Source organism: Protopterus annectens, chromosome 5.part0 (genome assembly GCF_019279795.1).
Source record: "Protopterus annectens isolate FY-2018-M chromosome 5.part0, PAN1.0, whole genome shotgun sequence".
Lineage (NCBI taxonomy): Eukaryota > Metazoa > Chordata > Ceratodontiformes > Protopteridae > Protopterus > Protopterus annectens.
Window position 1 is genome coordinate 1473123264 of NC_056735.1, and position 25830 is coordinate 1473149093.

The window sequence follows — 25830 nt, forward strand, 5'->3', positions numbered from 1 at the left end:
AAGTCTGACAGTCTTCCACTGAGGGGAATTGCGGCACCTCATGAGCAGGACCACTCCATCTCCCTTAAGATAAGCAAGGTTATCCTACCCCTTAACTAAAAGAGGCTGCTATTCATATAAGTCACCTGGATTACAGTCAATGCTTTATATTTCTATTTTAGCAGAGCTGACCGACTGTTATATCTAGTCTGACAAATCTTCACACCTGAAATAAACAAGCCCTATTTCAATATTGTAATACTTATTCCAGGCATGTATTTGTTAGATAACTACTACTACTTTCTTGCATTATGGACATAAGCTGTTTTGATACCTGCACTTCCATTTATTCAGATGGTGAGACCAAATATTACAAGAAAAATGGTAAATGAAATGTAGTCCATCTCATTAAATAATTGCATGAGAAAAACAGTCCCATCACTAAGAAGGGTACCTACACATTCTAAATGAAGGAAAGCTTTTACAGAGAAAGTTATCTTTGAGAAAGATTGCTTCAGTATTCCAAACTGAAGAGAAAATCTGCCTCACCATCCATTTATTTTCTAATATTCTCACTCTGGATATCATCATTATTACTGGGAAAAATAGCTTGATCAAGCCCGAAAAACACTGAATTAGGGTGTTTATCACAGGTCTGGAGAGTTCCAAACTTGGTCCTGCTCAAACATGCAGAGCATTAGGTATCAATCTAGCAGCCTGAACTGTGTCAAGTTTTATTTTATTATGTATTTTTAACATTTTAGACACTTTTCAGCCCTTTCTATAAGTTTATGAATCACAAGTTCAAAACAATAAACACACAGCTTTGAACTTGCAGGGTTGCATGAATTATCGGTACTTCTGCAGCTCAAAAATGAGGACTAGTACAAAAAAATATTTTGAAACTACATTACAGATCATCTTTTTTCACAGTGATAGGTGTTTAGCAATATAAAGCCACAGTTTTAAGAACTACATATCAAACAAATGAAGGTTGGCAAATAATAATTTTCACTAGAGAAACTACCACAACTATAATTCCAGTTACTTTGCAGCTGACGTTTTAAGGCAGCCTTGAAATAGTGTTTCACTGAGGTGAACCACAAGGTTATAAAGGACTTCATTCCATTGCTTCCCAGATATAATATAGTGCATAGAATCACTAAATTTATTCCTGGTTTCAGGCAGATAGGACACAATTTCTGAAGGTAGTCTAAGTGGGTAAAAATATTTTTGCTTTTTTAACAAGTTTATTCAATTATCACTTATGACAAGGGCAAACATACATTTATGTAAAAGAAAACAAACCATATTAACATCTTAGTTGCAAGCATTATACACCACATATATTCTTTTGTATAACTATCATCAATCCAACATGACATAAAATTAGTCAACTCCTGCCTTCCATTAAAACTCGCTCCTCCTCCTCCAAAACATTATTCTGCATGTAATTTTCCCACATTTTCCATTTTCTATGTAATTTGTTCCTATCCTTTTCTAAAGTGGCCACGTCCAGTTCTTTTTCTCTTGTTACAATATTCAATACTTCAAATACAGTTGGTTTAGACATTTATTTCTCCCTTCTAATAACTGTTTTTTTGGTAGCCACAAGAATCCAATTTAACAAGGCCTTACTATGTCTAGGCAATTCAGACCCTGTATCTCAGCTCAAAAAATCAATTCCTTAGTTACCCCCAATTACCTACCCAATATCTCTGACAGAGAACAATTACATTTCCAAAACATATGTCCACAGCTACCTCTTTCTTCCCTATCACACCCCAAACATTTGGCATCTACCTGTACAAAAAATTCTCTGGAGTCTGCCTGGGGTATAAAAATACCTAAGCGAAAGCTCCAAATATTTTGTTGCATATTTGGGAGACATACATATGTCCTCTCATTCTTTCCTTGTGAATTGCTTATCCAATCTCTCTTCTCAATCTTTTCTAATCTCCTCTGATTGATTCCTGTATTTTTTGCAATATTTTATATGCCCTATTAATTATCCTTTTTGTAAAAACACATTTTGTTCTAGATTCAGCGAAAAACTTTACCAGAGCAGGTCTTTCATTTAGGATTCATTCATCCCTTTCTCTTTGCCTTGATAGAGAAGACAATCTCTAGCCTACAGTCTAAATGTCTTCTTGGTCTCTTCCCATTCCATTACCTTTTCATCTATAGCTATTAGGTACCGGAACCTTGGTTCATTTGCCAGTTTTCTCCAGTAAATTCCTCTTGCCTATTCTCTGTACCCATAATTTCAGTCATCCCTATCGGCAAAATCTCCTTTCTTCATTCTTGTGTTAGCTTAATTCTCAGAATACTTTCTGCATTATGAATATAATATTTTGTACGGTTGATGTTAATCTCCTTAAGGATCTGTATCCAAAATCCCACTCTCACATTATTTCTTGAATTCACCCCCCGCTTCACCATCCCTTTCCACTTTAAATTATAGCTTTCTGCTTGAGTTATACAAGAGCCTTAATTGTGCAGCTCTAAAATATCCCTTCAGATCAGGTAACCCTAAACCACCTTGTTCTAATGGAATGATCTACTTACCTCAACTGACCATGTTTGACTTGCTGTTTTTCTGCCTGACTATTGATAATCTCTGTCTGCATTTCATTTCGGATTGAAGTTATTCATTTAAGGTTTGGTTACGTCTATTTTTTAATGTTTTTCTTATATCATTTTTTGTTTTGCTTTAAGTTTTTTCCTGACTGAGGTCAGTTAGAAAATAATTCTTTTGCAGACAGTGAATAACATGCAGTTAATTAGTGGGAGGAGATGGGATTCCTCATTTAACTACAAATATTTTGTGGCATTTTTATTTAGCTATAGTGCTTGTTAGACTTGCTGTTCTCTGCCTGCAGCTGATTTTCCCACCTACCTTCCCTGCTGCTGTTGTACTTTTAAACTTGGTGGATTTTGAGTTGCCTGCCTCTACTATAAATCTGATTTTGGATACTCTTCCCAGTTCCATATCATCAGCTCATTCTACTGAGACTGAGAGATCATCTGGGAAGGCCCTCTCCCTTAGTCTCTTAAACTTGAAATATCTTCTGTTTCCTCCCTTTCCACTTACAAAAAGAATGCGCTTTATTTGGCTGCTTTTAATGTATTTGTGCTTCTTCCTATTTTGTTTAGCTTTTTGCTGCATGTTCTTAAAGTATTCAGTTGCATTTAATCTGCTGTATTTATTAATGCTTGTTAGTAGCCTGATTACATTGTAACTGTCATTCTAAGCCTCTTAGTTTTGATTCAGCACTTGGGCTTTAATCTAGTTATCATACACAAGGAAGGTTTGTGGTTTACACTCTTTTGGCAGGAGAGGTAGCTCACAGCCTTCTGCGTTGGGAATTACTGGTTGAAGGCTTATTGTGTGATGACTGATAAGGTTTACTACTAGGCTAACTGCCCTTGTGGGTTATTTTAAGCCAAACTAATTACCCCATGTGAGAATCAAACCCTGCACCTTGTGTCTATAAGGTAAACACCTTAACCATTATGCCAACCTCCCAACCATGTGTGGTATTCTAAAGGTGTCTTAGTTCTGTTTAAGTGCTTGGGCTCCAGGCCAGTTATTTTACATTAAGGTTTGTGGTCTATACTCTTGTGGGATGAGAGGATAACCTCCACCCTTCTAAGCTGGGAATTGCTGGTGAAGGCTTATTGTGCCTGTTACTCTAAGTGTCTTTATTCTGATTTAAACATGTGGGCTCCAACCCAGTTATTTTATTTTAAGAAGGTTTGTGGTCTACACTCTTGTTGCATTACTGTCTAGACAGATTTTATAACTACTAGAGCACATAGTCTGCACATAGCTGAGCATTGCTCATCAAGTTCCTTGTCTTATTGACCTAGTCAATATTTAAATTTTCCTCACTCCTGTCCTAGTATATCAGTAGACATGGATATGCACTTCCTGACACTCTCTGTGACCAGTCTGGTTGAGATGGGTATTCTGAGGCATCAATCAAATCATGTACACTGACAACCCACTTATTCTTAATAAAACAAATAAAGTATGCAAAATGTGAAAATAGGATAAAACAGATAAAGTATGCAAGAGGTGAAAAGAGGCAAAATTCTCTCATACATTCAAAACTAATCCTTTAGATATTGTCAGTGACACTTGCATCATGCCTACTGCACATAGTAAAGACCCTACACACAAAAATACTTATGCTGTGGCACTTACAGGTGACCTTCCTACAACACTAAGACCTCCTGCACAGTACAATCAAAGAAAAGGTCCTCAGCCATCATGTAAATACTCCGTTAAAACACAACCCACAGCTAAATATAGTAACACTATATCCAATGCCTCTACTGCTAAGCCATTAAGGCAAACCAGAGCACAGCCAAATTTCCTGGTCATTGTTGATTTTAAGTGAGGTACACTGATGTCCCCCCTCACCAGACTGAGTAAGGAGAGAGTCATGGTTAGGATCTATCAAGTCACACAGGCACTCAGATCACTGCACCACCAGTAGCAGTATGACACTATCACAGTTTATGTAGGTGCTAATGACCTGAGATGTACCTCCCTTGACTATATGAAGTGAGACATGACCAAGCTCACTGATTATGAGTCTCAGGCAGATATGAGCCTTGCACTGAGCAGCATACTACCTTCTCCAAGGATGATGCTAAGTTACAAACAGAAAATGATTGATTTTAACAACTGGCTTACCTTCTGGTGTCAATCCAATGGGGTATAATATTTGACATCATGGGACGACATGGTTGACAGACCACCCTGCTTTGCCAAGGATGGTCTGCATGTATCCCTTCTAGGCTTTTGGATATTGGCAAAGACCTACAGTGCCTTTTTTAGGCAATGCCAAACTGATAAACCTGCCGACTTAACTGAACCCATGAAGGAATATCTGAAGGTGGTATTGCTCAATGCTAGAAGTCTTAACAAGAAACTCCACTGCCTGCAAGCCTTCCTCTCCCTGGAGAGTGTAGACATCTGTGTAGCAGTGGTACTGCTCAATGCTAGAAGTCTTAACAAGAAACTCCACTGCCAGCAAGCCTTCCTCTCCCTGGAGAGTGTAGACATCTGTGTAGCAATGGAGACATGGTTTAAAGTCGTAGCGAGTACCCTGGAAATGCAAGGTTATAATGCCTTTCTCACCTTTAGACCAGGAGGAAACTAAAAGCAGAAGAGTCTCAGTCCACATTAAAACCAACCTCTCATCCAGACTAAAGTGTATGATGCATTGGAACTCATAAATGTGCAACTCACCATAATCAAGGTTTCATATCATATACTTGCAACTTATAGGTCCCCTTCCATTTCCCAGGAAACCCATACTGCCTATCTCAATATACTAAGAGTCCCTCACTGTTCAAACCCAGTATGATATTCATGGGAGATCCCAATTACCCCTCTACAGATTGGGAATCCTACACCACTTCTAATGCACAAGCCCAGGAATTCCCAGACTTTGTTAATACCAACATCCTGGAACAGTTGGTCCATTCTCCTACCAGGGGCACAAACATCCTTGAGCATGTACTTACAAACATAGGGGGAGGGGGCATTGTTCCTCACCCAATGTAATGTTTTCACTCGTCAGATGTGACCATAATGCAGTAATACTAAGCAGCAACACCTTGGCTGTATTCCACTCAGCCCCAAACCCAGTAAACACCGCAACATACACTGAGCTATTTAAAAATTGCTGTGCATCCATATTGGTAGCTGTATAGAATGAGGTGAGCCCACTCTTATTAAGAATAAGACAAACCCAAAAGACAAGCCACCCTGGTGGAACCACAGTATTAATTGGTTATACAAGAAAAGAAAAAAAAAATCTTGACCAAGTACAGGAGGCACAAAGCCACACATACTAAAAGTCCCCAGCCAAACTAAACATGCAACTAAGAGGGTTAATTAACATTCCAAAGGCTAAATTTGAAAAAAAAAAAAGCTTCTCAGGCAAAGGACAACCACAAAGCTTTTTATAGCTATGTCTGTAATCTCAGGGGAAATACACAAAAATGCACAGACCTTACTTAGTACAAAAGACATTACCACACTGAACTGGAGGCCGTTGTCATCCTTTTGGCTGACAGATTCAGCTCAAATTTCTCCCCCACTCCCACCCCCATAGTCCAATGGAAATACCACAAGCTACAATCCCCCCAAACATTACTAGAAAACAGGTCATCAATGCACTTGTCAAGGCCAAAATCACTGCATCAATGGGCCCGATAACATCCTTGGAATGTTTAATAAATAACATGAAACATGACCTTTCTGGTCCCCTTGAATCACTTCTCAACTGAAGCTTTCAGTCAGGTTTTGTGCCCAAGGAATGGAAGATGGCTACAGTCATTCCCTTGCTCAAAGGAGGTCCAACCACCAATCCAGATAACTACAGGGACATAAGTCTTACCAGCTTCATATGTAAGGCCAAGGAAAGGATCATTATGGATATGATAAATGAGGACATAGGTAACCTGCAAACATTGGCCCCATCACAGTTCAGCTTTGTTAAAGGAAGGTCATGCTTATTAAATCTGGTGCACTTTTTTGAGAAGGTCAACAAAGCATTGGATGAATGAATGTAAGACTGTGCACACAGCTTCTTTGATCTGGCCAAGGCTTTTGATACAATACCCCACTCAAGCATTACAGACGAGCTCACTAATTTGGGTACAAACCCTTTTATCCTCCACTGGATAGCCAACTGGCTCAGTGATAGGAGCTAGGAAGCCAAAATAGGTGAGGCCACTCCCACCAAGATGCTTGTCAACAGTGGAGTACAGCACTGGACCCACTCCTTTTTGGCATTTATTTCTCTGAAATGGAAGCAAATGATGAAGGTTTATTGCTGACTTCATTTGCAGATGTTTGCAGGCTGAGAGTTATCATCAATTCCCTTCCAGACACTAGTATTCTTCAAGAAGGTCTGTGACTAACAAATGGTGCCAAAGCCATTGTCTTAAACTCAGTTCTAAGAAATGCATAATTGTACCCTTTGGGAAGTCAACCATCCCGACTAATTAATGTCTTGATAATACAACCCTAAGAGTTGAGCCAGTAGTCAGGGATCTGGGTATGCACGTAGACAGCACCCATACCTTTGACCACCATATGGCCACAGTGGTGAGGAAATCCTTTTATGTTGCACAACTTATAAGTAAGGGCATGGCAACTAGGTCCAAAGAGGTCATTATCCCACTGCACTCTGCCCTTATCAGACCAGTCATAGAGTACAATGTTCCCTTTGTTATGCAGCTGACCAGGCATATGCAACAATTAGAGCGACAGCAGAGGTTCCTTACAAAAAGAATTCAAACCTTAACAACCTGCCTTATACAGAGCACCTTAAAGCCCTTTTCCTCTACTCAGTCTCCTACAGATTGCTGAGGGGGTAATCTATGCCTGGCTTACAACACATCCGCAATCCTCGGACTTATGAATCACCTAAATTTTCATAAGTCAGAGAGTACCAGAAATACAAGGTCTAGGGACCTGGATTTTGTCTGTGACTTAAACAGAACATGCTGGAGAGACAAATACATCTCCCAGAGACTGCCCCTCCTATGGAATAGCCTTCCCATCCATGTGAAACTGAATTTCTCTATTACCCAGTTTAACAGCGACCTAGATCAGTGGATGGGGAATAGGAAATTTAAACTGGGCCTGGCACCCTTGTCCCTTATGGACAGTGGTAGCTTATAACTGCCTGGCCCTCAATGTCCTGTTTGCATACAGGACAACATTATTCTTTCAGGAAAACCTGACTAGGCTTAGAAAGGCCCTCTGGGCTGTCACCCTAGTATGAATCTATGACCTTTGCCGCCTTCTCCTTCCACGCAAATTCCTTCAACTCTTTATTAGCTATTGTCCATTGCTTCTCTTCTGGTTGATAAAAATATGCCTGACCTGTATGTAAACTAAAGACACTAAAAGCATTTTCACTTCTTGTGTCCTGTGATCCATAAACAAGAGATTGCAGTTTCTTAGTTTTTTTATTATCTTTGGTTAGTCTCTTCCCACATATCCTTAGCTGCCATAACAGAAGCCTTTCGAATCCATACTCCTATATGCCTCATTATATTTTGTTCCCATGAATATAGATATTGCTGAACCAATTCATAAACGTCAATGAAATGATGATAAATAATGCGTTATTGCATCCTTTAGGAAGTCATTTGCCCCAGGGAGCTACCTCATTGACAATATGACCCTAAGAGTTGACAAAGTTGTTCAGGATTTAGGAACTTACGTGGAGAGTGACCTAACTTTTGACCAACATGTGTCTACTGTGTAAGAAATTCCTTCTATACTGCACAGCTTATAAACAAAGGGATTGTGTCTGGATCTACAGATATCACTGTCTGCCTTTATTGAGCCTTCATTAGGCCAATCACTGAATACAATGTCACCTTTGGCATATATCTGTCCAGACACATGCAACAACTGGAATGCCAACAGAAATGCCTTACTAAAAGGATACAAAGCCTAAACAACATGGCCTACATGGACTGACTCAAAGCCCTGTCACTACACTCAGTATCATAGGTTCATAGGTTCATACTAGGCTATCTGCCCTAGGGCATTTATAAGCCTAGCCAGAGTATGTTTGGCTTTCGCCACCCATTTTAAATTAATTTTGCTATGCCCTTTTTCGAGTTAAGTATACTGTGCCTCTGTCTAACAGTGACACAGAAGTGATACCCGGGGTAAACCTACGATCTCCCATCCACTCATCAAGAGTCCTCTTGAAGAGAGTCAATGAGGGACTCTGCCTAACCTGGACTGGGATTTTATTCCAGAGTGGAGGGAGCCTCTGGGTTATGAATCTGTCCCTCCAGCATGTCCTATTTATTTCAGTGCTGAGGTTCAAGTGTCTCGAGCGCATAGCTCGATGGGATTTGGATTTTTTGAGGTGCAGCATGTCCCTTAATTCCGGGTTGGACATGGCTTTATACATCAGGCACAGGTCACCTCTGAGCAGGCGGTATGCCACTGAGTACAGCTGGAGTTTCTTTAACCGGGCAGCATATGGCATCTGTTTGAGCCCTTTGATCCTCTTGGTGAGGTACTTTTGGGGTCTTTCCAGTTGCTGCAGGTGTTTGGTAAGGTACATCCCAAAAGGGGCATTGTATTCTATTATGGGCCTGATGAGGGATGAGTAAAGAGGCACGATGACCTCCCCTAATCTAGATGTGAATCCCTTCATGATTAGGTGGGCTATATAAAATGTTTTTCTAACCACTTTGGCCACGTGGTTGTCAAATGAGAGATTGCTATCAACTTGGGTCCCCAGGTCCCTAATTACTTCTTCTGTACTTAATGGATTACCACCTATGTGGTAATTTGTGGGCACTTTGTTTTTGCCAAAGGGGATGACTATACACTTTTTGGCGTTTAGCTTGAGGCCATGGCTCTGGCACCAGTTGTCTGTTTCTATGAGGCCCTTTTGGAGGATGCTTGTGTCGGCTGGAGAGTCGATTATGGCACCCAGTTTGCAGTCATCTGTGAACTTGGTCAGCCACAGTCCTTCTGTGTTGGCCTGTACCTCAGAGAAATATATACTGAACAAGAGAGGTCCCAGGACTGAGCCTTGTGGGACGCCACTTGTAACTGGTTTGGAGTCTGACATGGCTCCAGCAATTCTAACCATGTGGGTTCTGTCCTTGAGCCAGTTTGCAACCTATCTAGTGACATAGGGGTTTATATTTAAGCTGGTGAGCTTATCTATAATGCCTGAGTGGGGTATTGCATCGAAGGCTTTTGCGAGGTCCAGGTAGGCTGTGTGGACCACCTTCCCTTCGTCAATGGCCTTGGTGACTGTTTCAAAGAAGTCGACCAGGTTTAAGAGGCAGGATCTGCCCTTAACAAAGCGATACTGGGTAGGATCCAGCATCTGTAGGTCCCCAATATCTTTATTTATGAGGTCCATGATGATCCTTTCCATAGCTTTGCAGACCAAGCTAGTCAGGCTTATGGGGTGATAGTTTCCAGGGTCCGTTGAGGCACCACCTTTGTGGAGAGGGACCACTGTTGCTGTACGCCACTCTTTGGGTACATATCCTGTAGCAAGGCTGAGATTGAACAGTAGTTTTATGTTTGGGTTTAGCTCTTCTTGGAGTTCATGTAGGACACAGCCCAGGACACCGTCTGGTCCCATTGATGCTGTGTTTTTTGCTTTGGAGAGGGCGGCTCTTACTTGAGCATCTGAGATGTCAGGGGGGCAGCATTCTGCTGGGATAGATATTTGCCCTTTTGGTGGGAGGGGAGAAGTTTGCGCTGAATCTGTCAGCTAGGATGTTGGCAATGTCTGTGGGTTCGGTGTATTTTTTGTCATTTTGGACTAATTCTGAGCATATCTGGGAATTCCCACCCAGGTTCCTAACATAACTAAAGAAAGCCTTGTGATTTTCCTTAGTGTCCTGTGCAATTTTTCTCTCGAAGCTGGCCTTAGACGATTTTATGAGTGCCCTTAGTTTTTTGCTAATACTGATCAGAGATGCCTTCCCTTTTTGGGATTTTGCTCTATCATGTAGTAGCTTCCTCCTTCTATTGTATAGTTTGTTTATGGCTGGGGTCCACCAGACAGGATGTCTGCCTTTGGAGGATTGGGTCTTGGTTTTATTTGGGATTGCATGATCCATGCATTCCTGAAGGTGTTCATAGACTGCATTTATAAAGCATTCTGCGGTCTGGGACGTATTTTCCACAGGCCCAGGGGCTTTGAAGGATTTCACCTCGGTTTTGAGGAGTGTGAAATTTGCTTTAGAGAAGTTTTTCTCTGTGGTTTTCTGGGCAGGGGGTGGGGTCGGGATGTGAATATCCAGTGAGATCAGTTTATGGTCTGATCTCACCAGTGAGGGATACACTTCTGGTCTGGAGCATAGAGTCCCCATGTTGGTGATGATCAGGTCCAGTATGTTTTCCCCTCTTGTGGGAGTGGTAACAAGTTGTTCCATAGCATTTGAGTTTATGAATTCTAGGAACCTTTGGGCTAGGGTGTTGGAGCTAGAGTAATGCTCCCAGTCTATGTTTGGGTAGTTGAAGTCGCCCAATGGTTTGGAGAGACCTTCATATTTTCCAGTGTTCTCAGGAAGGCCGAGTGGGGTTCCTGGGTTTGGGAGGGTGGTCTGTAGCAGGTTATAAACTGGAAGGCAGTTTTACCCACTGTTAGTTGCACATGGATAGTCTCTGATGCTTCGTGCTTTGCCACCAACCTGGAGGTGTGGGTATCTTTGATGAATATTGATACTCCCCCACCTTTTGTGGTTTGGTCCAAGTTTTGGGGCCGAAAAGCATGGTATGAGGTATAACCTGGTAGTGCTGGGGTGCTCCCGGGAGCCCTGAACCAGGTTTCTGTTACTGCACAGATATCGATGTTCTCCATGCTAAGGAGAGTTTCAAGTGCATGCATCTTGAGGTTTAGACTTCTGGCATTGAGTAGCATTACTCTTAGTTTCTTATCCCTTGTGATACCTATGGAGGTGGGTTTGTCTTTTGAGCCTTGCCTAAAAAAGGCACTATGGGAGTAGCAAGAGCCTTTGCCAATATCCGAAGCCCAGGGGTGACAGGTGCAAGCCGTCCCTAGCAAAGCATCGTGGCTTGTCGAGCATATCATCCCAGGCTGACAGGCATTGGATCCCCTTTGAATGACAGCAGTACTTAAGCCAATTGTTGAAATTGATCATCTTGTCTTCATATTGTGGCATCATTCTCGGTGAGGGTAAGATGCTACTCAAGGTCAGGGTCATACCGGCCTGGGCTACATGCTCAGAGAGCTCCTCTATGTCGCTTTTCATGTAGTCCAGGGAGGTACGTCTCAGGTGATTCACACCAGCATGGACAATGACTGAGTCATATTTGTACTTGCCTTGGAGTGACCTGAGTGCTTGTGTTATGTGGCGGATCCTAGCGCCCAACAGGCTGCTCACTGTGACCTTCTCCTTGTTCAGCCTGGTGAGCGGGACATCAGTGTGCCTGACGATAGAGTCACCTATTACAAGTGTATCAGGTGTGTTGTTTAGCCTTAAGGGCTGTGACTGTTCGGCACACTGGCTTTGTGAGATATGTGTTGCACGTGTTTTGTTTTGGGGTAGCGGTTGCTTGGGTGTCTGCTTTGGAGGTCTCTGCTGCTTAGGCAGATCTTTATTTAGAGCCTCCAAGTATGTTTTTGTGTGATTATGTGTTTGGTTTGCTGTCGTGGTAGGTCTATGTGAGACTGGAATTGTAGTGAGTGTGGTTTCCTTCTCCTCCTGACTGGTTATGCCAGTACTGAGTTGAGAGAGCTTAGCCTCCAGTTTGGCTATATGGTTGCATCTCTCACATGTGTTGGAATTTGTTGGGAGGAGGAGAGGGTTGTCTGTGTACATGAGGCAGTTGTAACATTGCCTCAAGATTCCCAGATTCACCAGCTGGACCGGAAAGGAGATTGACAACTGACCTTTGGACATGCTAGAATAATATTGGGAATTGCTTTATAATTGAAAACAATGGGTTGTGAGGGTGTAGTGCTTTTAATTTTTAGTGCTGACTTATATAATTGCTTTAGTGAGCAAGTGCCAGGTAACTTAAGTGCAATGTGTTACAGGTAACTTAAATGCAAAAACGACAAACAGTAACTTACTTTCAAGTGAAACAAGGAAATAAGTACAGTAAGCAATGCAGATATCACTAGGGATCCACAGAAGCGCTGAGAAGCCGCGTTTTAGGTGGAATTAGCATTCCAGGGAAATAACAAGCAAACAACAACCATACAAACAAAGCTAGATTCAGCAGGCCTGGATCTAGTCTATGTCACAGCAAACAAGGTGTACCAATTTCAGTAAGAAACAGTTCAAATATGCAGGCACTATAAACCTTTAACCAGAAATTCCCAGCTCAGAAGAGCAGAGTCCAGCCTCTCCTCCCACAAGAGTGCAGGCCACGAACCTTCTTAATGTAAAATAACTGGCCTGAAGCCCAAGTGCATAAACCAGAACTAATACACTTTAGGAATAACAGGCACTGAGCTCTCAATCAGCAGTTCCCAACTTAGAAGGATGAAAACTACCTGTCCTGCCACCACAGTGCATGCCACCAACCTTCCTAATGTAAAACAACTGGTCTGAAGCCCAAGTGCTTAATCCAAAAGACTTAGAATGATAGCTACACTTTAATCAAGTTACTACCAAGCAGTAATAAATACAATTGAATACATTAAAGAATGCCTGGATTAGTGCTCAAGTTATACAAACAAAGCTAGATTCAGCAGGCCTGGATCTAGTCTATGCTACAGCAAACAAGGTGTACTGATTTCAGTAAGAAGCAGTTCAGATATGCATGCACTATAAGCCTTTAACCAGAAATTCCCAGCTCAGAAGGGCAGAGTCCAGCCTCTCCTCCCACAAGAGTGCAGACCACGAACCCTCTTAATGTAAAATAACTGGCCTGAAAGCCCAAGTGCTTAAACCAGAATTAATACACTTTAGGAATAACAGACACTGAGCTCTCAATCAGCAGTTCCCAACTTAGAAGGATGTAAGCTACCTGTTCTGCCACTACAGTGCAGACCACAAACCCTCTCAATGTAAAACAACTGGTCTGAAGCCCAAGTGTTGAAACTAAAAGGCTTAGAATGAGTTACACCAAGCAGTAATAAATACAATAAAAACAATCCTACAGACTACAAAAAGGTGACCTGTGTCTGGCATACAAGGCATTCTCCGACCCATTACTGATGCATTCACTACTCATCAGCAAGTCAACTGGCATCAGAAATACTCAGTTTATGGATCTAAACCTCTTCTGCAACATCAACAGAATGGTTTGGAGGGACAGGTATATTTTGTAGAGAATATCGCTGCTATGGAACAGACTCCCCTTCCACATAAACAAATTTCATCCCTGTCTATTTTTAAGCACAATTTAGATCTATGGATAAGAAACATAAAATTTACCCAAGACTACTCCTATACAACTAATGAAGAGATGCAGCTCCTAAATGTTTTATTCATGTGTCCCCTCAAATTATCTATGGTATGATCCCAGTTATTCTCATTAGGGGTAATGTATAATTATTGGCCATGGGATGGGTAAGGCCAGTATATAACCAAATGAGATATGTTATTTAGAGCACAAGGGAAATTGGCTATGTTTAAAATAGAGGGCAGCTGTCTTAGTACTTACTTATGAACCTATAAAATCATGGAGCACAGTTACCTCAAGTATCCTTGATTAAAACCTCTAATTAGCTGGGGGCTTGTATAAGGCATCTACCTTCTTGGAACCACAGAAGCAAAGCTGAGGTCACCTCAGGCTTACAAAATAGTAACCCTAATAATTAGCTCTATGAAGGAATAAGGACGACTCCTCAAAAAAATCTTCCTCTATAATGCAACAAGGAGTTTTGGGGGACACATGGCCAGTTTTGCTGCAAGGTAGCACAAAAAATCTTGGGGGAGAGTTGGAAGAGGTGAGGATGATTCAATGTCCTTGTCAGACTCAAAGACAGTGACCTTTGGATCTCCTGATCACACAGAGGATCCTGATATGAATGTAGTCCCATCCCTCCTTTTACCTACAGGTGTAGCCCTGTTTACTCTCTCATGCAAGGGCATATGTTAAATGACTTATTAGAATTTGGGCTATTTGGATACCACATGCAAACTTGTCAGGGGAGAGAGGACTGCACCTGGTCTAGTGCTGGCATCAGACTGCCTTCCTTAAAAGTCCAGCCCTACACCTGAGACTCGCATTCTCACAAAATATTAAACATATGCTTGATGAATAAGCCTTGAGATGCAATCCCTGTTAGGGGACTTCAGTGGTACCTGTGGGTCCTGGGGAGATACTAGAATGGGAGATCTCAGCCTTGAGCTTCCTCAGACATTTGACCAGCTGACTTGAGAAGCCACTCCCTAGGATCAGGCTGGCTGGCCTTAGTCACTAACTGATTATCCTGGAACAGCATCAGCACTCTGGGACACATTCTCCAAGGTTGGAGCTGGGGTGTGCCTTCTCGGTCTTTACTTCCTCCACTGAAATGTAGCAACTGCAAGGGCTTGAATACTCTATAGTCAAGGATGAAGTCAACATTTGTGAGGACCATAAAGCTATTTTAGAAATGAACTCACTTTTATGAAGGTGAGGCCTTGATCTACTTCGCCAACCTTCCTTGTGGCAATGCTTTGATATATGCCTTGGACTGGGTGGAGGATCAGCTCACAGGTCTCCAAGCAAGAAGTTCTCAACTGCTGCCATCACTCTGGTCATGAGGTAGGCCAAAAGCTTCATTGGACAATCTCAGAGCTGAACCTCTAACATGCTTAACACTATTTGATGTTATGCTACTTCCTTAGATAAATACTGGTGATACATTGTAGGTCATAGTTTGATGTCTACAGACAACATGCATATCAGTATGTCTGTGATTGTAAGAAATTCACCCATGGTATATAGAATTGCAGTCTGAGGGCTGTGAGCAGCAAAAATGAACTCATGGATAAAATGGAAGCCTTTGGAGATAGGTGTGCTTATGAAGCTAGGTCATGATGCATGCATTCCCAAGGATAGAATTTTCCACTAAAGTGATTAATTCTGACAGGTGGAAAAATGAAGCAGCCAGAAGCACATAAAAGAGGGTTCTTGATGCTATAACCTTTGTTTTAGTGTTTTTCTCAAGAGTGGGATAACAGATCCTGTGGGAATGTATACTTGGCCTATGTCTGTGCCACATTTCTTAAACTTCATTTTTAACTTAACAAAAAAGTGCCACTATTAACTTCATTCATCTGTCCATTTGTTAGTCAGGTAAATGGACTGATCCAAAGTGGACCTGCTTCATACATGAATTGGACCAAAGGCAAAAAGATGTTAAACATATCAATAAAGAAAACAACAGCAGCTTAATACAAATGAGTAATGCTACAAAGAGCTGTCCCTTCCATAATAATATATATTAATGGAGTAAACTCCATGAAGTTTTTAAGAGCATAAACATGTGTATGAGGCTGTACACCTAGAATGCATGCAGGGCACTGCCAAAAGAATTTGTACAGTAGTATGAAGACCAGGCCTCCAAAATGTACAGTATGAGATGCATGTTTGAAATGGTGTATATTTTCGCTGCACATCTGTGTATGTTTGCAATCTGCATTTTGCTGTGGAATTGCAAGAAACAGAGCAGTCCTGGCTCCAAGTTACTACTTCCTGACATAGATGTATTACACTGGTAAATCTGACTATCATAGTGTGCTCAAATAAGCTTGAAAATGTAAGAAAAAGCCTGACATAGGAGTTTGGCTAGCTAGTTTCACAGTTTGTAGAAAATGAGCTGACAAACGAAAAACTGAAGAAAAGAACACACTGTGAACAAGCACCAACACTTCACTCAGCTCGATGAAGAAATAAATGTAAAAAGCTGTTCTTATTCACTTTAATACCAAAACAAAATAAAATTAAGCGCTTTTCCTTTGGGAAATATCCAAACTTCTTCAGATGTAGAACAAAAACAGTCAGCTCAGCAAAAATCCACTCTATGTCATGAAGAGTTAATTGATTAATTGCCTGCAAGTGGATCACAGCACTCATTTAAAATTACACTTCACAGTTGCATTGTTTTGATAACAAGACCAAAATGAACCTAAAAACTTCAAGACTTTACAAACATCATGACACAATAGAAATTATTACTTTTGCTAAGAATAAATATAAATATATGTGCATATGTAATAAAACTAACACCCATCCCTGACCTAATTACTATGCAGTATTATGAAAACATAATATATACAAAACAAGGTATATAAAAGCATAATATAAAAAATTGTTAATTCATCACTTCATTAGAATAAGAACAGCTTTTTACATTTCTTCATCGAGCTGAGTGAAGTGTTGGTGCTTGTTCACAGTGTGTTCTTTTCTTTAGTTTCACAGTTTGCTACTAGGCAATAGACTTGTTAAGCTTATTGAAGCCTACCCACAGCAGTGTCACTGCTACAGCCACATAATTACTAAACCCAGCTCATAAAGGAATTTACACCCATTCATCTAAGTTAGATTTGAAGACGGAGAGGAAGGAACATGCTTGCTTTATAGAAAGTATGAGTTTGTTTCACAGGTGGGAGATGTTTTGGGACATACATCTGTAATGCTAACAAGTACTATTTATGTTGCAGTGAAGATTTTTGTCCCTTGATCTTGTATTTGTGTTACTTAATAGTCTTGCAGAAATGTGGCAGATCAGGCAGGACTAGGTCATTTACAGATTTGTAGGGTAGGAATGGATCACAGTGAAGGGGTCTGTAGGACAAAGACAAGAGACAGGTTTTTAAAATATCTGGATAACAGTGAGCTCATATGAGACATATTTAGTGAGGAACTGCTGGGTTTCTTCAAGCTGAGTTAGGTGTTTGGACAGGTATACAGTGAAGGGCTCAATGTATTCTGGTATGGGCCTTATGAGAGAAGAACAGAGGGAATTATGACCTCCTCTGACCAAGAAGAGATACCCTTTGTAATCAGTTGGGCAAGACAGAAAGCTGTCACAGCAGGAAACGGCACGGAACCAACGTTGTATAAATAATCTCAGTTTATTGAAGTAAAAAGCAGAACATCCAATGTTGGGTAAGATATGCCCAAAAGTCTAACATAAAATTGTATCTTTCATTCAAGAACATCCAATGTTGGGTAAGATATGCCCAAAAGTCTAACATAAAATTGTATCTTTCATTCAACAGCAATAAAATCCAGTTAGTCAGCGCGCCCCGCCTCGGGGCTTTTTTTTTTTCAATGTTTTTTAGTCTGCAACCTGTCAATTGATTGCCTAACTATATCAATTAAGACCAATTTTGAAGGAATTTCTCTAATTAAAGTTATATTCCTTGTCTAAAACCTGTTGTGTTAAAATTCCTGTGGTATTCTGTAATACTGCTAAGAAGTAACTAATGTTGCCTTAGTTTTGCAACATATGTTACCTTCCTAGTCCTTGTAGTAATAATGTTATCCTTTTAGAAATGTTACTAATACTGCAGTAAAATTAGGTTTAATTTTGATGTGATAGTTTAGTTTAATAAGTAGCAGCTAGCGTTTTTCTAAGCTGTCATTTATGGATTCACCATACATAATGATCCTATTGCACTGGTATATTTGCATTTTATGGAAACTGTTACTCGTTATTTTTTTATTTAAAACTAAATGTTTTCATCAGCCAAGCAATGTTTGATCGTTGTGTTGTTGTTTTAATTTATCATGTCTATTGCATATACTGATGATAAGTACCTTTATAAAATAACATCCATCCATTTTATTTTTCTAGTATTTTTATTTCTATTATATATTTGAAATAATTTTATGTTTCAATTATTAAATGCCAATTTATACTGGAAAAAAACCCAAACCAATGGTATGTAAAAGTTAAAAGAATAAATACTACATATTAAATATTGAATATTAAATATTAAATAATAAATATTAAATATTAAATAGTAAATATTAAAAATTGTTTGTTCAGTTAATATTCATCCAATATGTAAATAATATGTGAATAAATCGTATATAAGTACCCAATTAATTTTTTTTTTTTATTTTTTTGATAAATAATAAATTTTTTTAATAAATAAATAAAATAAATAATAAATAAATAATATTTGATTTAATAATCTTTTTATTTTGTCTTACTAAAAAAAAAAAAAAAAAATTTTTATACAACCATAATATATATATATATATTAGTTTCCAAAATTTATTTTTTTTTTTTTTTTTTTTTTTTTTCTTTTCTTGTTCTTTTCTTGGTCTTAATTGATATAGTTAGCAGGCAAATTATGGTATATAAATAAATAAAAAGAAAAAGAAAAAAAAAAAAAAAAAAAAAAAAAGAAAGCGGCCGGAGAGCCGCTTTACTAAACTGGATTTACTGTTGTTCGGATTGCTGTTGAATGAAAGATACAATTTTATATTAGACTTTTGGGCATATCTTACCCAACATTGGATGTTCTGCATTGCTGTTGAATGAAAGATACAATTTTATATTAGACTTTTGGGCATATCTACCCAACATTGATGTTCTCTGCTTTTACTTCAATAAACTGAGATTATTTATACAACGTTGGTTCCGTGCCGTTTCCTGCTGTGACAGTATCGTTTTAACCTGAAGGTTGTCCTGCATTGTTCTTGGTCGCAAGACAGAAAGCTATCCTTGTGACAGTGGATACGTGGTGGTCAAAGAAGAAATCATTATTGATGAAGGTGTCAGGATCTGTAATGCAAATGTCTACTTTAATGGTGGTGGTTGTGAGGGGTGGGGGAGTCAACTTTAGTTCATGATCCTGACAAAATTAGGTCCTTCTGGAGGATCTGAGTGTCTTCAGAGAAGATGATGATGGCTTCAAGCTTGCAGTCATCCACAAACTTGGGCAGCTAGAGGCTTTTTAACATCAGACTTTACATTAGAGATGTAGATGCTAAATACAAATGATCCCATAACAGAACCAATGAGTACACTACTAGAAACAGGTCTCTTGGAGGGCAGTATACCATCAGCTTTAAGAAGAAGATGTCTATCACTGATCCAGTTGGCAATTCAATAGATTACATAGGGATTTATATTGGGCTTGACTGCTGATAATGACAGAGTGGGATATAGTGTCAAAAGCATTGCCTAAACAGAGGTAAGCTGAGAGCATGATTACCTCCATCAAGTGCCTCTGTGGCTCTTTCAAAGATGTCAGCCAAGTTTCTGTGCATCATCTATGTTTTCCAATTCCTAACTGAATGGGGTATAGAGATTTTTGGTTCCCTATATGCCTACGGATGTGGCTCACGATGATGCATTCCATTATTTTATAAATGATGCTGGTGAGGCTAATAGGTCCAGGGTGGGGCCTCTCTTGAGAAGAACTACCACTACAGTTATTCTCCAAGCTCCCTGTACGTTTCAAGTGGACATGCTGTGGATTGTTTAAGGAGGAAGTCTAATAGGGGGTTTCATACTAACCAGGAAACAACCCAGTATATTACGGAGACTCAGAGTTAGCACTTTTGGTTTTGGAGGACACTTTTGGTATTTGTTCTGAGATAATTACAAGAGAGGGGTACAGAGTGTATACTTTCTATTGGGACGTTTGGAAGAGACAGAGTACAGAAAATGCAGATACATTTATTTGCAAGGACATTAGTTACATGCTCAGGATTTGAGTGAGTGATGCTTCTCGAGATAAGCTTAGTGTGATGCTTGTATTACTTCTGAAGTTCTTTACATAACTGTAGAATGCTTTGTAGTTATCCTTTGCTGACATATCAAGTTTTAGTCCATAGTTAGCTCAATAGTATTTGATCTTGCTTCCAAGTTCTTTGCTAATCTGTTTTAGGTTGAGTATAACATTTAAGTTTTTGTTCTTTTCTTTAAGGCTGTGAGCACATAATATGGCCCCATGACAAAACTCCATATATATATTACTGGATTTGAGTAAGCTATGCAAATGAGTGCCACAAATAATCTGATTTAAGTGACCCTTTTTTAACTGTTATTTTTATGTTGTTGTTTTTAATTGCTTGAGCTCATTTGTTAGCCTGTAGCATGCCCTAACTGATAATTTCCCATGATGCAAAAGCAGATGGATTAGTTTCACACTCAGTTGTTCAATGCATTAAAATATAAACTGAAAGACTGAAACATACCTGCTTCTCTGTGGTAAACTATTAGCTCTCCATTTGCCAGGGATACAAACACTTGATTGTCCAGATATCTGTGGAAGTGACAACAGAGAATAATAATCAAAATAATGCATAAATATATTTTAATAAGTAGAACATGACAAGGAACATTTTTTTGTACTAAAGTCAAGTAGAAATACAGGAAATAATAAACATCTAGTGTGAGAAAAATATCTTCAGAAAAATTATATTAGTTTGAAACTGGTCTGCTTGTCTTGACTAAGACGTTTTTCTTTAAACCGCAATCACAAATGTAAACACTTACTGCATACAACTAGAACTACAGTGACAGCTAGATTCCAAAATGATTTGCTCCCATGCTACTCTCAAGCACTTAAACTACTTCTGAGTCCAATAGAAGTGCTCCAGAAATCTCCATGTCACATATTTGGATGAGAACTGCAGAAGTACTCTTGATTCCATAAGAAGAATCAGCTTCACAACAGGAAAAGACTTTGAATTTTTCCATTAGTGCGGAACAGCTAATGAGAAATTTATGTAACGGTGAAATCCATGCAAGTCAGAGTCAATGACAAAGTAACAGCTCCACCTGTAGATGAGAAGCAATACTGCAGGTGAAATCAGGTGTACAGCAAAAAAAAATTCTGTGACAGTTCCTATATACAAGTTTTTCTGTACAACACGAGGGAAGCTAGGGTGGTAAGCAGAAGTCTGTGCATCTCTCTGATGGTGTCTTGTCATACAGTGTCCACTACAGACACTGAGGATGGCTCTAGTGCACCTAAAAGAATGAATGTGGATCTTGCATCCCCTGTCCTATCAGATACCAGAATGTTATTTTTCTTTGCTATTTTGTCTAGCTTCATGAAAGAAAGCATACCATGATACTGAGGAAAAAATATTTTTTCTTGAACCACAGCTTTATCTGAAGTTATACCTGTGCTTTAACTATATCACATCTCATCCTTTTTTTACAATGTATTTGGATTCCAAATGATAGATCATAAACATACGTCAGTCAGCATCTGTGAGACCTTACCAACAGCAAAAGGAGCATTTTATCCTCAGTGGTAAAATGGAAATAACATAGCTTTCCAAAACTCTACAATTCCACAATATCACAGGAGTTATTTTTTAATTTCATTGATATGGTAAGTTGTTCTAGAATCTAAGGCACTATGACATTAAATTTTAAAAAAAAGTGCATGTGAATGCAAAAAATTAAGAGCACAATTGTTTTTCAGGTAGATTTTCCAGAACAACTACTGTAGTGTAAGAGGGTCTGTGCTGCTCAGACAGAGTAATCCCACTGGACAATAATAAATCATCAAATTTCCATGCACGAAACACCTTCTCACTCAGTATTCATCTGGGATGTTCAGTAAAGGAAGACTGGTAAACTACTTTGCTTGTTTTTTTTAATGGATTTACGCTGAAGGCTGCAAGTAATAACCTGTACTAGTCATGAAGTTGCACGCTAAGTCAGTAAATGAATGGGACTGTAACTTCACCCAACAGCAGCTTAGGCACTGACTATCAGCACTGTAATCTTTCTAGTGTAACTTACAAGCATGACAACTCCATAGGGCTACTTTTGCTAAATGTTTCAGTAGGGTACAAAACTTAATAAAAGGTGTTGGTCAGTTACTGCTGCCTTTGACTTTGGCAACAGAAAATTCATCCATTTCTTGAAATAAGGCTGCCAACCCATCAGTCTTAAAACTGTTCAGGTACAACATTTCACAAGTTAATTTTTTTATTAAAGTATAATTCAAAGGACTTTACATGTACATATTTTTAAATTTAAGTCATTCACTCAATATGGTATGTGTAAAACGTATTTTTTTTTAAACCTGATCTCTTCTGAGCCTCTAAGGAAATGCTTATTAAACAGTACATTTTGAAACCAACATTGCTGAGGCTATAAGTAAAAAAAAATATGAGAAACAGACAAAAATATGGCGCAAAAGTCATGACATTCTGCAAAAATCTGCACTGTTGAGAGGTAATTGTGTGTGTGTGTGTGTGTGTGTGTGTGTGTGTGTGTGTGTGTGTGTGTGTGTGGAAAATGCATGTTAACAGAAACCATGTTATTCTAGCAAGTTTATAAGAGCAACATTTAAAGTATGTCCCTATTTTTATTCCTTTGTTCCCCTTTATTTGTGGCTCTGTCCAGATTTCTTGTGGTAAGACTTTGAGAGGTATGAGAGGTATGGAAACCTTTCAGGAGATGCTACTGATCTACTGCTACCAGGGGATCGCTCAATCGCTCTGTGTGTGGAATGCATGGCAACAAAAAAGTATTATTCTAGCAAGTTTATAAGAGCAAAGTCCGTCGCTCGATCACTCTCATTGCATGTGTGTGTGTTGTGCGGTAGAGGAGCCATTATTTTTCAAAGCTACAGTGGGCCACTGCAGAGGGGTGGAAGAGCTGCATACAACTCCATAGCCACAGGTTGCAGACCCCTGAACTAGGATATGAAATATAACTTATTACAGCTCTATTAAACATAGGAATTACTAGGGGCACTTCATTTGGTAATAGTAACATCTGATCCCCAGGGTTAAATTCTCTAAGTCAGGCGTTATTTTTACAGACACATTTGCTGCAACTCTTTCTGCCTGTGTTCCTTTGCTACGGACATAATCAGCTTTAGTCTATTCTGTAAAGTAGCAATGTTCTATCATATGGTGCCTCTTCTTCCCAAGTTTCTTTAGCACTACCTAACACCTCTGTGATGCCTGCCATATAAGAGTTCAAATGGGATAAACCCAGTTGAAGCTTGCGGTAGCAAATGGTCCCAATTGTTACCAGCTGTGTCAACGACTTTCGCAGCATGAATTTCAGTGTTTTACTGAATCTCCCTATTAAGCCATCATTCTGTGTGATGCACTGACTATTTTAACTGCTTAAGAGTAAAGCATTGATATAACTGATGCAACACCCTTGACATAAAGGGTGTACCTTACTCACTAACTGTATCCTTAGGGAACTCCATTCTAAAAATAATAGCACTAGTTTTCTGGCATTCGCCTTAGCATTAACCATGCATAACGGTGCGTATCTGAACATTCTGTAGCAGAGTCCAATGTTACTGGCATGTACTGTTACCCATTGCTAGATTTTGCCAGTGGCTCTGCTAAATCCATAGCAATGTGCTCAAGTGGCACTTTTATAACAGACATTAGCGTCAACGGACTCAAATCCAGGATAGGGTGCAGTTTTGTTGACATTCTGGACAAGAAGCACAAAATGCCCTATTTCTCTCATTATACCTGGCCATTAAAGCAAAACTAATACTCGTCTCAGCTTTAGCCATTCCTAGCCGACGTTCTAATAAGTGACTATGGGCTAACTTCCTTACTAGCGTCCTGTAATGTTTTGGCACTAACAAGTGAATGAAGAATTTCCTTCCAATCTCTACAGAAAATATAATCTTTTAATTTAAAAAAGGAGAAGAAATAATAGGAGCATCTTGTTCACTACTGTCCCTTATAACATTACTAATATTCTCTGTTGCTCTGCTTAAAGTTCCATCTTCCTATTTTGATCTTCTAAAATATATGTAGCTCACCTGTTGTCTCCTGACTTACAGTTATGGACTTCACTAGCCTATTTTGAGGTGGAAAGCACAACTTTGTCTTCAAAAACTGGCACTGTAATGTCTACAATCCCTTCTCCTACACAGGTAGTTCTGGACAAAAGTCTTGTTCGGCTTTAAATTTTCTGTTGTCTGTAGACGCCTCTTGGCAGTTCCCCTTTTCTTCCGATTTCTGTTTCGCTATGACTAAAATGGGTTGAAATCACTGCATTTTCCTAACTCACTTTTAGTACTATCATTTCACTATTGGATAACTGCATGTCTCCTCATAGTTTTGTCTCCCCCCATTTCTATACCATCACTTCTCTAATTCTCTGTGTAGACATTCACCCTGTATTGAGATTTTTTTTTCAGTTTTTTTTAAACAATACATCTTCAGTTTCTACAGTGACATCTCTTAGTGCATTGGGTTTTTTTGTACTATTATTAGGATAGGTTTTATGTAAAAAGATCCATTTTACCATCTAACCACAACCAGATTCAACCCCCTTTGTATTTTCTATGATAATTCCCTTAGGTTTGATTCTGATCTCTAAGTGTATATCTGAGTTGCACCCCCCTACAAACACACATATTCTTATATCGAATGGGTACCATCAGACTGCTATTTTCTGTTTTTCTCATTAATTGCATTAACATGCCACACTGTCTGTGGATTATACTTCCTTTGTAGCTTCTTTGTTAATTCTCTTATCCAGGAACTCTCTGGATTTCTCTGAGTGCCACTGTTCTGCTCCCCCATTCTTACACAGGATGATACAGCAAGCTGTTGCTTTAACACTTTATTAGATGTATCAGCCTGCCAGTGTCTATGGATGATTCCTTATCCCACATCTTCGACAGAGCCGTAAAATGCAAAAAGGTTTTTGTATGAGTTAATGCAGTTGCCAAAGCTACAGGATGCAAACATTTTCCTAGACGTATCTGAATTTCTACATATTTGAGGGGATAACTCTTTGTATCACCATGAAAACATCACCTTGACCTTTTGCTTGTTATTAGACCTAAACCTTACAAACAAGAACCTTCAATAATGGCAATCAAGCTTTCAGAATCCAGTAAACTCAGGACATCCCTCTCTTTCAAAAATATAGTACAGTTTATTAGCCAAGTTATAATACAATGACACAATTCTGACTCAACAATCCCAGGTTCAGTCTTATCACAATGTATATAAACAGTTTCATCTGCAGTATGCATATCAATTTTCACATTTTAAAAAATTGTATTCTCAGTATTAGTGCAACAGAATCTATGTGACCCCTCCCTTCACATCTGAAACAAGTTAGTTACCTGTTACTCTGTTTCACACAAAACTGCACATTTCTTACTACAACCGTAAATTTAGAAGCATACAATTCAGCTTTAAATAATGTGAAATTAGCCAGTAGGTATTCTACTAAAGTTACTAACTTGTCAGAATTCTTGGACTCACTTTGCAACAATTACTTTCTCATGTTACTAGGTAATGCATTTAAATCTGTCCACTAGAATTTTTAACATGTACAAAAAGACAAGCATCATTCTTGTTTACATGTGACTACATTGATGGTTGAGTTTAAGTTTTAAGAAAGCCCACACCCCCATATCAAG

The 25830-nt window shown here is 39.2% G+C and overlaps 1 protein-coding gene across 2 annotated transcripts in view; it reads right to left on the reverse strand.

The window, feature by feature from the left end:
• ARHGEF17 (Rho guanine nucleotide exchange factor 17) overlaps positions 1 to 25830 on the reverse strand; it is a 2179236-nt gene that overhangs the window by 92076 nt on the left and 2061330 nt on the right. For both annotated transcript variants that reach the window (XM_044071304.1, XM_044071302.1), the window contains one exon: positions 20639 to 20706. In XM_044071304.1, coding sequence (XP_043927239.1) covers positions 20639 to 20706 — 68 coding nt within the window. The remainder of the gene's footprint in view (positions 1 to 20638; positions 20707 to 25830) is intronic.